General features: G+C 34.6%; 1 protein-coding gene across 1 annotated transcript in view; it reads left to right on the forward strand.

Moving 5' to 3' along the window:
* The window catches only part of LOC118197573 (glucose dehydrogenase [FAD, quinone]-like), a 55,077-nt gene that overhangs the window by 39,016 nt on the left and 2,474 nt on the right, over window positions 1–13,587 (forward strand). Inside the window, exons 7-10 of the mRNA XM_035369103.2 lie at window positions 1,965–2,118; window positions 5,655–5,818; window positions 8,589–8,766; window positions 10,802–11,024. Of these exons, the coding sequence (XP_035224994.1) occupies window positions 1,965–2,118; window positions 5,655–5,818; window positions 8,589–8,766; window positions 10,802–11,024 (719 nt within the window). The remainder of the gene's footprint in view (window positions 1–1,964; window positions 2,119–5,654; window positions 5,819–8,588; window positions 8,767–10,801; window positions 11,025–13,587) is intronic.

Genomic DNA, 13,587 nt, shown 5'->3' on the forward strand with positions numbered 1-13,587 from the left:
GTCTATATATACATACGTATCTCGCATAATTCAAAAACGAGTAGCTACAGAATATTTACATTTTTGTATATGGGACTATTATAACATGTAGCTGTGAACCTCCCTTTTTGTTTGCAATCGGCCGCACCATATATATATATATATATATATATATTGTTGCGTTTTTCTTTCTTTTCTGACACCAGTTGCTACGTTATGTTTTTTCTTCACGTTCGTACGGGGTTCGTAGATTTGGAGTGAATAACGACGACACTTGATGAAGTATCGAAACACACTTTATTGGTCAGTATTGTCAGGACAGCTCCAAAACACGTTTTACAGTCGTCGATGAACTATATAAACATGCTGTTTATATAGTTCATCGACCTGTTATAAACATATAGTTCATCAAACCTGTTATAAACATGCTGACACGATCAGGGACACAGCCTTCAGGTTATCAGGCTATCACGGTGGAGACAGCTTCCTGCAAAGCACCCGACTCTGCTTTCCGGAGTACAGCTCCCGACTCTGCTTGGTCGTTCTCGGAACTCCACGTACTCTCGAGACTCTCCACGCTAAAACTCGGGATGCACTCGACGACACACGAGCACAGCTCCCGACTTTTCGGTTCAGTTGTTCCCGGAGCTTAACGCGCTCTCTCGACGATGCACTAAGAGACTCCTTCGGCGCACTCGACGACCCACTCGGCATTCGCTGCCGGCTGTCAACACGATCGACTCTGCAGGGATTGACTTGCTAGACGAGACACACTCATTGAGACACTAACTGACTGCGGACCAGCAGGGTTTATATAGCTTTCGGCTTGTGTTCGGGAACATTCTGGGCTAAACCGGTAAGAATTCGTTTCAGAAGGTTCTCCAACCGTCCATGGATATCGCCAATTTTGTCTCCAAATGTCCGATTTCTCGCCAAATGTGGGAACCTTGCCTTCCCTTGCCATTTTATGGCAACCCTAAAATTGCTTTGCGGGAAAGCCATCTTACCCGCGCCTGTACATTTCGTAACAATATATATACCCATTCTGTTCCCCGGCTCGGTGAGTTCAGTTTTTATCCTTTATATGTTGGTAAATTGTGGATTTCTTTCTTTAAAAGCTATTGAATTATATTCTTCTTATGTTCCGGTTAAGGTTTTTATGCTTTTAGTTAATCTGCAATAGTTGTAGCAAAATAGTGAATTCCCTTTCTGCAGCAAATTCAGTATCTTTTGCCGAGTGGAACCAAAAGTAAACTTTCAGTTTTGTGCACCGAAACCTCTGTGTTTCTGCCCCTCTGGCCGAATGGCTTGTTTTTGCGCAGAAGTTCTAAATTTAATTGCAAAAATTTTTTAACTGTTCTTAACTTTATTTGGTGTTTTATAGTTTGCTGTATTTTACAATTTTTAATGAAGTTGGTTTGAGTTTTTATGTATTTTTGCCTTGCCGCGAAGTAAGAACTGAAATGATTGAATGCGAAATATATCTAATAAAATTCGATGAAATAAGTTTAAATGAACTGCAAAAATAAGTATAATTTAAAAAGCTGTGCAAGGAAGTCATGTGGTGTCCACATCAGATTTTTCTTTTCAGAAAGCGTTAAAAATGTGTTCTAGAGTCAAGATGCAAACAACAAGAAGGAGGAAATTATCCCATTTTTACCATGATTGAGCTGCAAATATCTGGAAAATATTGAATGTTTAAAGAGTTTACTTTTAAAGAAGAGGAAATCCTCTACTAAAGCTGGATACTTGTCGATTGATTTTGTCTTTGTAGTATATAAATTATTAAAGATGTTTATAATTAAATAGAAGAATTTCATCTCTGTAACGGGAATAACTTAACATTGTGCTTAATACATTTCGAGCTGACTCAATGAAAAACCACTTACTAATATCTTGCTGCCTTTCTTTGTAACAATGTTAGTGAGTTTAAAACTTTGTTTTATAATTTCTTTAAAACTATTTTAATATTTGAATTCTTGCAGATTCCAATCGTGGCTGATCTGCCAGTTGGTAGAAATCTTCAAGATCATGTGGGATCCGCAGGCATTCATTTCCTTATGGATGACCCTGTTTCACTTCTTCCTAATAGAGTTTTTAATGTTAAAAACTTTATCAAGTTTATAACAGTTGGCAAAGGTGAGAAAATTATGACTTTTTAAGAATGTAAGATATTTTGTAGAGCTGTATTTAACATTTATATGGAAGATAGAAATAATAAAATAATTTATTCATCATTATAAAGTATCGTCAGTAAATCATCCACTGAAAAGTAAAACTGATCTATTTTATTGATACAAAACACTAGTTTTGAAAAAAGAATATTGCTTTAAAATAATCAAAAGCTTTAGCTTATCTGTACCCTATTTCTCTTTTACAACCGACTTATACTTCATAGAACTTAGGGAATTTTCGTATCGTTGGACTTCAAGTTTCAACATTCTGAAAAGATATAGTCACAGATATTACTGCGTTATTCGAGATCTGAAGTTAGTTGCGTACTTAGGACTGGTAATATTAATTGGAAAATTAAGATAGAATGCAGCGTCAGTTTAGAAATAAAAGAAAATAAACAGAGGGAAACATATTATTAAAATAAAAAAGAGGAAAAACTAATATTCAATCAATCAAATCGAAATTTCTATGCATTGGGCTTTCTGAGAAAATAATTTCAACAACTTAAAACATTTATGTAAGTTCTAAAAATTTCAAATAAAAGAAGCCTTAGTGAAGCGTGTATGCCTTCGTTTTGTTCAGTGATTCGCGATGTTATGCTAACTTCTGGCTTTAAAATTATTTTAAGAAATAGACATGATTTTACACTCTAGACCAGCCACAACTAAGACAAAAAATCGTTCTTTTTAGTAGTACATATTTCTAAAACATAGCTAGTGCCTTTGAATTTGATTGCAAGTTTTCTAAGGCTAATAATACTTGGATCGTAAAGAAATGATTGGCACAATGGCTCTCACAACGACACTATGCGAAGGGAAAACAAGTGAAATAGACACAAGGGGGCGTGAGTGTTGGTCAGCCTTTGACAGAGGGTTTCCTATGGAAGGATAGGATACAGAGTAGTGAAATCCATCGTCTCATGGTGTCGGTGTGCGGGAACAAAGCACCCTAAAGGCGTACCGTATCTCGTTGGTTAGCCAAGTTCAGCAGTAGAGTGGAGACCTCAGCCAAAGGTGTCAGCGAGTGCGGGACGACCAGCGACATCGCATACAGCAGCAAATGTGGCAGCCGTGTCGAATTTGATCATGGCGAACAGGCGCATAACGTTGAACAAGATGCAGGAAGAGACAGGGCTTGCACAAGGAACATTGAAGGCGATTGTGCATGGTGATTTGGGGATGACAAATGTGTGTGCAAAGTGGGTGGACCTCGAACCAAGACCTCGGACTACGCCTTGCTTGACAACATGAAGGACGCAGTCAAGGGCCAACACGTTGAATCTTCTGCCGCATTGCATGCAATTGTCCATAGGTGGTGACCAACACCCTATAGACCTCCCAGCCAGACGGTAGAAGTGTATTGACATGGGCGGAGATTATTTCTAACTGATGTACTATCAGTGTTTTGTTAATAAATTGTATTCCGCTCTGCGGCAGCATAATGTCATTCATTTCTGTATGACCTAAATATTAGAGTTACAAAGCATTACTAGTTTTTTGATAGGAATAATAGATGCGGTTCACCATAGCTCTTTATTATAAGAATGAACATGGTCATTTAATTTAAGTAAATAAACATAATGGCTATCTTCCTAAGCTTCACTAAGAATTTCATCGAGAACATTCCATAAATGGAATCCAATGGTTCTCCAACTTTCCCTTCCACTAATTTCCTTGGGGACCTTCCTTATCATTCGAGTTTAAGTGTCCCCACCTCGAAAACATACAATTGTCACCTGTGTCCATGCATTATTCGAGATCGGAAACGGGACACAACATCGAGTTCAGTAACTCAAACAGTTATTTCAGTTTCAAAATATTTATTTTAAATCACACATTTTATCGAAATGTCCCTCTTTTGAACTAATATGATGTTGGAAAAACTGAAACAAAACATAGATTTCTGTAAGTCTTTCGGATGGCTTTAGTGAATTTTGCCATTCCAACTAGTATGGCTTTAACAGGATCATACAGATTTCTTTTTATCACCAGCTGGATTTTGGAAAAGAGAGCACAGCCGTAAGGTAACAAATATGGCTAATAGTTTATGCTTCGATAGAAAATCCTACTTGTTTTTGAAAATAATAGTGCATCGCAATCGTCCTGCAAATCAAACTGTAACAACTTCCAGATCTCAATATTGTAACCTAATCCTGATAATTCTTGGCGACAAACACTCCTTACATCGTATTTTGAACTACCAAGTGACAATAATGGTTATTGAAGAGAAGTTAAACAACAAGAATTAGCGTAATATTTGTAAACGTTTTGCAGAACTAGTTTCATTGGTTTAACTACAGAACCATCAAAACTAGTCCTGCAAAATTTACAAATGATACGCTGATTCTTGTTGTTTAACTTCTCCAATAATTTTGATTCCTGCTTTTGTTTGAAATACAAGGTCTTATCAATCAAAGATAAAAAACCCAAAGAAATGTGGATAATTATTTTATTACTTTTAATAATATGTCAGTTATTTTTCTGATTTTTTATTAGCTTAAAAGAACAAATCTAAAATTGTCTTTATTATTACTAATTTTTTTATTTTGACGATAAAAGTGTATATATATATATTCAGTTATAACCAGATTATAACCAAATTTCAAATGGAACTTAGCTAAATGAACGAAAATACTGCTCAAGACCATGAAAGATATAATACCACCAGTGCCTGTTACTACAAATTTCTGCAACAGTCATTCTTGCTTTACAAGAAAGTGAATGTTTAAAAATATTGTCTTCATGCGAGATAGTGTAACACCCCATATTGCCCGCAAATGAAAGAACTTTGTGCTCACTTGAGATGAAAATCACTTGATATGCAAATGAAGGAACTTTGTGCTCACCGATTTGTGCTCACATGGAAAAAAATTAGGTAATTTCGAAAAGTTGCCAAATATCTGCCTTCATTGTTCTTCGGACTTGAATCTCTGTGATTTCTGGTCGGAAGAATTCATAAAAGATTGTATCTATGGAGGAAGTATATGGACTCTTCATAGCCTGCCATATTTCTCTTTGCTTAAGAAACTATTAGCGTTACTGTTGAACATGCTACATCGCACATGTGATTGAGGAAAAGGAACAGACATTGAACAATGGTTGGATTAAATAAAGTTTTGTACTTTCAGTTTGTGTTTCTTGTTCTTTATCTGCTACATTTTCATATGATGGTTGAAATCTGAACTACTATTCTTTATTTAAATTTTCTGTTCCCCATGGATGCATGACACACATATCAAATTTCAACGAAATGCGTCAACCAGAACGGGCTCTACATAGATCTGGATAGAGCTAATTTAATTATAACCACCTCGTATAAATATCAGTCGCATCGGTCATTGATAAATTAAGGTGAGATTTTTAAGAGATATATAAAAATTACTGATACAATTGAAAATTAAATTAACGATTGCTATAAGTATTTTTAATTATTGTGATTTTAAAATAAGACTGCTATTTTAAATCTGTAAGTTTCATATGAGCTGCGAATTTATTCCACAGGTGCATTAACAATACTTGGTGGTTGCGAAGGTATTGCTTTTGTCAATACTCCATTCGCCAATCGGTCTGACGATTGGCCAGATATTGAGATTCATTTCATTTCAAGTTCTCCATCATCGGATGCTGGAAAATCAATTCGCAGAGTTATGGGACTTAACGATCAAGTAAGCTGTTTATTATCTTTTTTATGGAATAAATTTAACTAAATGACTGAAATTAACGGTGAAATAGCTATTAAATTCACTCACTGAAATATGGGCATAAAATTTATTCAAAATATTATAGGCCCTTACTAATCTAAATTATTTTCCTAAATCTTAGTTTAATAGCAAATTTAAATTCGTACACTAAATCTGAGTTAATATGAAGCTATCAATATATCATTAAAAAAAAACTTAAGCTGTTGACACCATTCTTTTTTCCTTTGGTGCTTTAGATATTAAATTCAAAGGTAATTCTTTTTTTTTTTCAGCTGTCTAAATGTACCTTATTTCTGTGATCAAATTTAAGTCATTTGGCACTCATTTATGTAGTATTTTTCTTATCATTTTTTTCTCACTTTCTGCTGAGAAGAGATAGAAAAAATACTTTTATTGACAACATCAAGAGGTGTGGAGTTTGGTAATTGCTAGAGAAAAGAAGGAAACACAGCTTATAAATATTTCAAAGATGCTTTGCTATTATTTATTATGCGCACTTTTTTAAAATTAAAACAAGTGTCTATTCTTATGATGAAACGTCGTTTGCAAAAGTACGGCATCTTTACTGCTGTTTGGACTATAGGTGGCGATTGTTTGAAAATGATTTTAGAAGAATGCAGAGTCATTAGGTATTTTTTTAATCAGATGAGATTAAAAATGAGCAACGTCTTCGCCGGGAATCGAACTACGGACCTCTGGAAAACGCGCCCAGTGTGCAGACCACCACACCACGAAGGCATGCTAAGAAGGTGGGAGAAAATACCTTATAAGAAAACGTCTTTTCCTACTGCAGCCATTCCAAAAACATAACTATGAGAAAGCGAAAGGATTGAGTTATCGTTTGCACAGAACATTATTGACAATTCCTCATTTGGCGAGCAGTGGTAAAAGGCTCAACGAGACAAACGCGGTGCATTATCTGTACAAGTTTTATATCCGCTGTTATGATGAGTGCGAATACATGTTACTACCGCTTGAATCTGTCATGCCTTACTGGAATATCAGACTGCTAACAACGCAGCACTGAAATATTGGAGGCTGTGTGGTATATGAATCTTTAAGGTATTCTTGGGATCTCTTGGCTGTTTGTGAATGCAGTGCAGAGACACATCTTATCTCCTCCTTTCCATGTAAATAATTGCTACAAGAATTCTGTTGCCTGTGGTGGCTATATAAGACCATGAGTATGTTAAAACGTTTAAATCACCATCCCCTTTAAGTTACTAAATTAATGTCAATAATCCTTTTATCTGTACAATACAAGTTGTGCCTTCAAAAAATATGGTTTTCATATTTCGTGTTTCTGAAGGACCGTACCTTTAACGACTATGTGACAAAGGTAAGGATGGCATCTTGTATTTAAAATTTGCCCACATCCTTCGTATTTCAAATTCATATGTTTGAATTTTATGCATAATTCTAGACTAATTAGTTTTGTCTAATTTTTAACAAGACTGATGTAATTTTCGTATTACTTATAATTTTTTGATTTTTTATATTAATTTTTTATCTGTAATACTACTTAAAATAAGAGGTTTATTCAAAGTGTACGCTGCAGAAAAAAGAATTAAAAGTCTTTTTTATTGAACTTTAAGTGTTGGTATACAGATTTTCATATGTACTTTGCTTGTTGTGAAGGCAAATAAATCTTAAAAATAGGGCTAACAAGATAATTTCAAGTAACATAGCTTCGGGTTATCTCTTGTTATATTCTTTTTCTTTAATCAAAGAAATGCTTCTTAACACGTAGAAAGTTATGAGGACACATCAAAAATTTTTATTTGCTTAATTCAATTAATTAGTAAGTTAAAAATGTTGATAAAAAATACTGTATTTAAAACCTACTAGCTGAATTTCTGCAAAACAACATAACTATTGACTTACGCAATCCTACAAAGACTTTTTACCATTAAGATTCTAATTAACTTTCGTTGTTTTATTTTTTTTTTTCAGCTTTAAATTGTATCAGTTACTGAAACTAAATGTAATATTTGTTGTATTTAAATATTAAATTATTAGTCATATTTACAGGAAGTGTATCAAGTTGTGTCCAAATGTACCTTGTGAAGCTTTATAACTAATTTCTCATCAGGGCAATTTTAAACCATTTATGTTGACATTTTGATCTGCTGTAAGCTTGGAACCCAAAAGCAACTGTCATGCAATATTTTTACAGCTTAATTTCGAAATACCTTTTTTTTTAATTTTAAGTGCAATGTGAAATCAATGTTTAGCTAGATTCTGACTGGTTCGGTTGATTATTATGGTACAGCATGCTAGAGGAAAAACTGCCTTAGGGAACGGATGTCTTTGTGCAGAACGTTATTAGATAAAATTGATTCGTAATCATTATTCACAAATGCAACTTTATTTTAATAATAACTTTATTTTAATAATTAATAAATATAACTTTTTAATATAAATACGCATGGAGTTGTTATGAGATTTGTTTTAATTAATACGTTATTTTCGGTTGCCCTTTAATAATTAAAGCACTTTTAGGGTAATTCCTGTTCGTGTCTATGGTTACTATTTGTCATCATTTCTTTCAAACGAATATAGTGAATATTTATTTTTATTGCAAAGTATTAAAATAGTTATACTTTGCAATAAAAAAATTGTTCGATGTTAACTGATTTTTGATTGGTTATTTTACATTTTCTTAAAATGGATTAACCTTTGTCTCATATGTTTAAATCTCAATTTAATTTACATTAGCCAATATCTTTTGCAGTCCTTTAGTCAAGTCTATGTGCCATACATTGGTAGGGATACTTTTACAATGTACCCTGTTCTACTTAGGCCTAAGAGCAGAGGCAAAGTTCTACTTCAGTCTGCAAATCCGTACGTAGCACCAAAGATCGACCCCAGTTATTTCAGTAGACCAGAGGATATTAAAGTTCTTGTTGAAGGTAGAATGCAATTTTTTGATATTTCGTGAACTATCTGATTATTTTTTGTGTTAACAAAACAAAACCTTTAATATATTATACCATTTTCTGGATATACCTCTTTTGTATTAATAACTGATTTGTTTTCACATAGAAAATACAATGTACATAACATTCACACGTTTTAAAGAGATCCCTTTTCACTACTCTATATAAAAAAACTCGAAACCGATTGGTGTTCAGTCATTCAAAAAATCAGCGTTCTTCAGCTCAGTAGAACGGCTTCCATGGAAGACATTTCATGAGAAACTAGCTGTTCAAGTTACAAATAAAGAAAACCACGAAAACTAATTTCAGCTAGCCCATTTTAATGTAGAGGTGAACAAATCAGATTGGAAGTGCTTGCTAACGGAACTGAACTGTTTCTTTTCTACGACTCACTGCTCACTAAAAGTAACCTTATGGAAAGATCGGAAATATGGAGTGAATCAAGAGCGATGAACGAAGACAGAACGAAGAGCGGAAAGAAATGGAAAGATCATCTGAAGTGAATTGCTAACTTAAACCGCAGTTTTGAGATTCCCTAAAACCACCTTTCAACACAAAGTTAGTAATAAAATTCTAAAATTTAAAATGTTAAAAAATTTGAGAAATGATAAAGATTAAACTCACTTTTACTGCGGAAGGATAAACGTTCTTTTCTTCCTTGAAATTAAACTCGAACTTTCCTGGCATGCTTCCAAGAACAGCTCTCTATCAGTAAACTCTGAAAGAGCTACCGCTCTTTATTTATCATACGCCATTCTGCTCAGGAAAGTCAGTCGGTTCTTAGAATAAATTCGCGAGTGAACTTCACATCTCTAATTCATTCACAAAGACAGAATCCAAACAAAATTACAAAATTCCAACGTTCTACGCCTGATCGTTCTGAAGTTATGCGAGGTACATGTATACTTACGGACGTACGTACAGACATCACGAATGCTATCCATTTTGAAATTATTTTAAATCCATTGTACTATTCGTTTTGAGAAAAAGTCCTTTTATTCTCTCCATCTATACAGACGTCACGCAACAAAATAGTTAAAATGCGTTCGGAAAGATCAAGATGTATATTTCCGTTGAAAGATGATACCCAAAATTTTTCGCGATTACAATACCTCCTTTACAGCTACAGAAAAGTAAAAATATGAACGCAGCCTTTTAACAGGAACCTTGAGTAAATTTTAATTGGAGTAGAAACACGCAACGTTTTAATTTAAATTAGAACAAAAGCCAGTTTATATTATTTGCTTAGATTTTGAACAACATTCGATCGATTTAGCAGACTTCCTCTGCTCAAGATCGTCCCAGCATTGTAAGTTTCTTATGTTATGTTAATTAACCAGTTATTATGAGTTTGATCTCTACTATTACTTCTTTCCATATTCCTCAACAGAGTGCAAATAAGCTTTTAAAGTATATGAGCTGAGGGATTTGTATTTTAGAGAGACAGAGAAAGTTTCTGGCACTTGCGTTGCAGGGCTAGAATTCTGTGCAAGCTCTACTTAAAAGTGAATGTTCCGGTTTTTGTATTTTTTCGCTAGCCGATATTTTAAATTTACGCGCCTTTAAAATATTGAGCCAGCTTATAGCTTAGTTTATTGAATGTGCGGTCTTTGACTAATTAATCAACTTTTAAAATTTATTTGACTGTTTTGCTTAATTTACATCGCCACGAGAGATGGTTTGTCTGTAGTACAAGTCATGCCATTCGCGTTTTTTGTTCAAGATAAAATAAAAGATTATTGAAACATTCTCAAAGCTTTCTCATAATATTTCAAACATAGCGATGATTTGCTAACTTGTGTAGTAGGGTCTTCATCTTCCAGATCAATAATAAACCTTACAACCTTGTAAAAAAAAAAAAAAAAAAAAAAAGCACAAGCTTTACTAAGCGCAATAATATGTACCATGCTTGCTTTTTCTGTAAATATTTCTGCTTTATATCTTTCATTTTATTCATAAATGTATCACATATCTATTAAAATAATTCATTTTTTATTTAATTTTCTAGGTATGAAAGTATGCATTAAATTAGGACTGAAACCTCCTTTCTTGAAGATGGGAGCTCGACTTTTTGCCACTCCCTTTCCTGGATGTGAGCTCTATACCATGTGGAGCGATGCATATCTAGAATGCGTGGCTCGCACTTATACTATTACGATATATCATCCTGTGGGTACGTGCAAAATGGGTAGCCCTTGGGACCCAACTGCAGTAGTGGATCCATTACTTAGGTGAGAAATAAAGTATAATTGTATTGTTATAATTACTGTAATTTCCGGAAGAAAGGCCGCATCAGCGTAAACGCCGCACTCGAGAAAAATGGCGGGAAAAAAATTAAAATTACACAGAAACGCCGCATCAGCGTAAACGCCGCAATAGATTAAATTGCGCGTGACATAGTCGTGGGCCGTATAAATGCAAAAACTCAACCTAAGTCCTGATATATGACATACCAGTTAAGAAAAATGCATGAAATGAAACCATAACTCAAAAATAAATTAAAGGTAAGAAATGTATAGCTTCTGTGCCGTTTAGAGACATTTTCAAAAATTTTCCGTTCCCTAATTAAAAACTATCCAACAAGTACTTGTACTCAAACTGATGGGATCTGTATTTGGCAGAATGCCAAGAAAAATCCATTCATGCTGAAGTGGAAATACGTCAGAGTTCGTTATTGCGAGGCAGGTGGAGTCGTGTCCGCCTTTGAAAAAAATTGCAGAAAAGGCAGGGGTGGGGAGAGGATGGGTCCTGGAAGATTCCTCGAATGGCAGAGGAGAGAGACTATTCAAACTGATGAGAATGTTGATTTGAAAGAGGGAAGAATGTTATTGTTCTGAGATCTCGTTTAGGGTGAATAAGGCATGTAGGTCCGTTCAAGGGAAAGAATGTAAACAAAATAACGTTCGCAAAAAGCAACTGAGTGGTCTTTTGTGTGGGAACAGCACCAGTCTATGCACAATGACAAGGCCATCCAAACTATGTACAATGACCTTCATAGGAAATATTTTATTTTTAGTGCACCTAAACGCCGCATGGGTAGAAACGCCGCACCCGCTGAAAATTTAAGTTTTAAACACGTAAACGCCGCGGCGTTTCTTCCGGAAATTACGGTAGGTTTTATTTGCTGTGTTTCAGTTACAGGACTACCTATTTTTTTAAATATGCCCCCTTACCGATCAGTTAAATTGTTAGTGCTACTGGCTGCCATATGATTTAGTCCAATCCAGGGGCGTAGCTAGAGGGGGGCAAGGGAGAGAATCTGTCCCCGGGCGCAGAATCCAAGGGGCGCCAAACTGATGTTACTACATTTTAGAATTAAATGTTTTCCATCCTTGGCAAGCAGTAGGGGGCTTGAAATCTTCAGTTGTCCCTAGGCGATGAAAACCCTAGCTACGACTCTGGTCCAATCTGAATGCTGGAGAAGACTTAGATGTTTGTAAATGTATAGCGTCTATTCTGAATGAAGTATTAAGAAACGGTAAATCCGAATTCATCTCTAGAAGACTGTTGATAGCATCAAAAAGATGAGATGGTAGGAGAAGAATGGATGAATCCAAAACTGGAACAGAGCTTCTACTTTCTTAAGAGTTTAGTTCAGTCGTTCTCTGTGGTGTCATTGGTCAACGCTCACATTGATGGGACGGCTCAATGACTTACGGATATTGGCCATTCCCGAGGAATGCATTAAGTTGCAAGTGTATAGCTGCTTGAAATCACAAGAAGTTTTAAAATATACATTTTTTTAGTTTTAAATGATTTTATTTTATCTTATGATAGTACGGGACTTCTGACTATATATATATTTTTAATCAATGAAATTTGTAAGACACTTGATTTATCCCTCTTTTTCTATGAAATCACCAGAAATTGCAGAATCTCTTTGACAGTCTTTCTGAAAATACATGGATTTTTATTTAACAGATTTGCAGAAATAATAGAATAAATTTATAATAATTTTCAATTTCTAATTGCAGAAATTTAGATCAAAAACTTCGATATAGCAGATTTTACGTTCTGCATCGCAATTACATATTACTATTATCAGATGCTAAATATATTAGTGCTATCGAATATTTGCGAAACGTACATTTGAAATATTACAGTGAAGGGCACATGTCCAACAGAATAGCCGTCCAAATGAATATTTACGATCAAGCGGCGGAGTTTTACACGCAGCCAAATGATTTTCAATGTTGATGAACACGAAGATAATCATAACCAACCAGAAACTTAAAATTGGAACCTGAAATGTTGTGTGAAGAAAGAGGAATTACAAGTATTCTCATTCAGGTTATTATAAACATGTTCCATGGAGGAAAACAATGACTAATTTTTAGCCTTTTCTTCTCATTACTGTCAGCGAGAGAACTTTGATATATTCTATGTAGCCAAGCAATATCTCCCCACTGTTTTTGAAAAAGTCAACAGTTTCATTTTTACAAAATTTCACATTTATGTTGTGAACATTCTCTGCAAGGAAATTGCAATTTGGAAACTGCTGTGCATCCTGCAAAGCTTCTTCCGACCCAAATGTTCAACGATCTTTGAATTTGATCACCATTTCCTTTTAGACAGATTGCTTGTCCTCCTTCAACTGGCGATATATGCTCACAAAGAAAGGGAGCAGCTGGGATTAAATTCGAATGAAAATTACGCATTGGAATTGAAATTTATCTTTTTTTTTTTTTTTTCAATCTTCGAGTACTCACTTGCAATGCTTTATAGTTCCAACCATTCATTCACAGATTACAAAACTTTAATCCTCTGTACATCCGTATTAATTTAATCATCTGT

Source organism: Stegodyphus dumicola, chromosome 5, assembly GCF_044657685.1.
Source record: "Stegodyphus dumicola isolate Sdum_Otavi_A_Nest chromosome 5, ASM4465768v1".
Lineage (NCBI taxonomy): Eukaryota > Metazoa > Arthropoda > Arachnida > Araneae > Eresidae > Stegodyphus > Stegodyphus dumicola.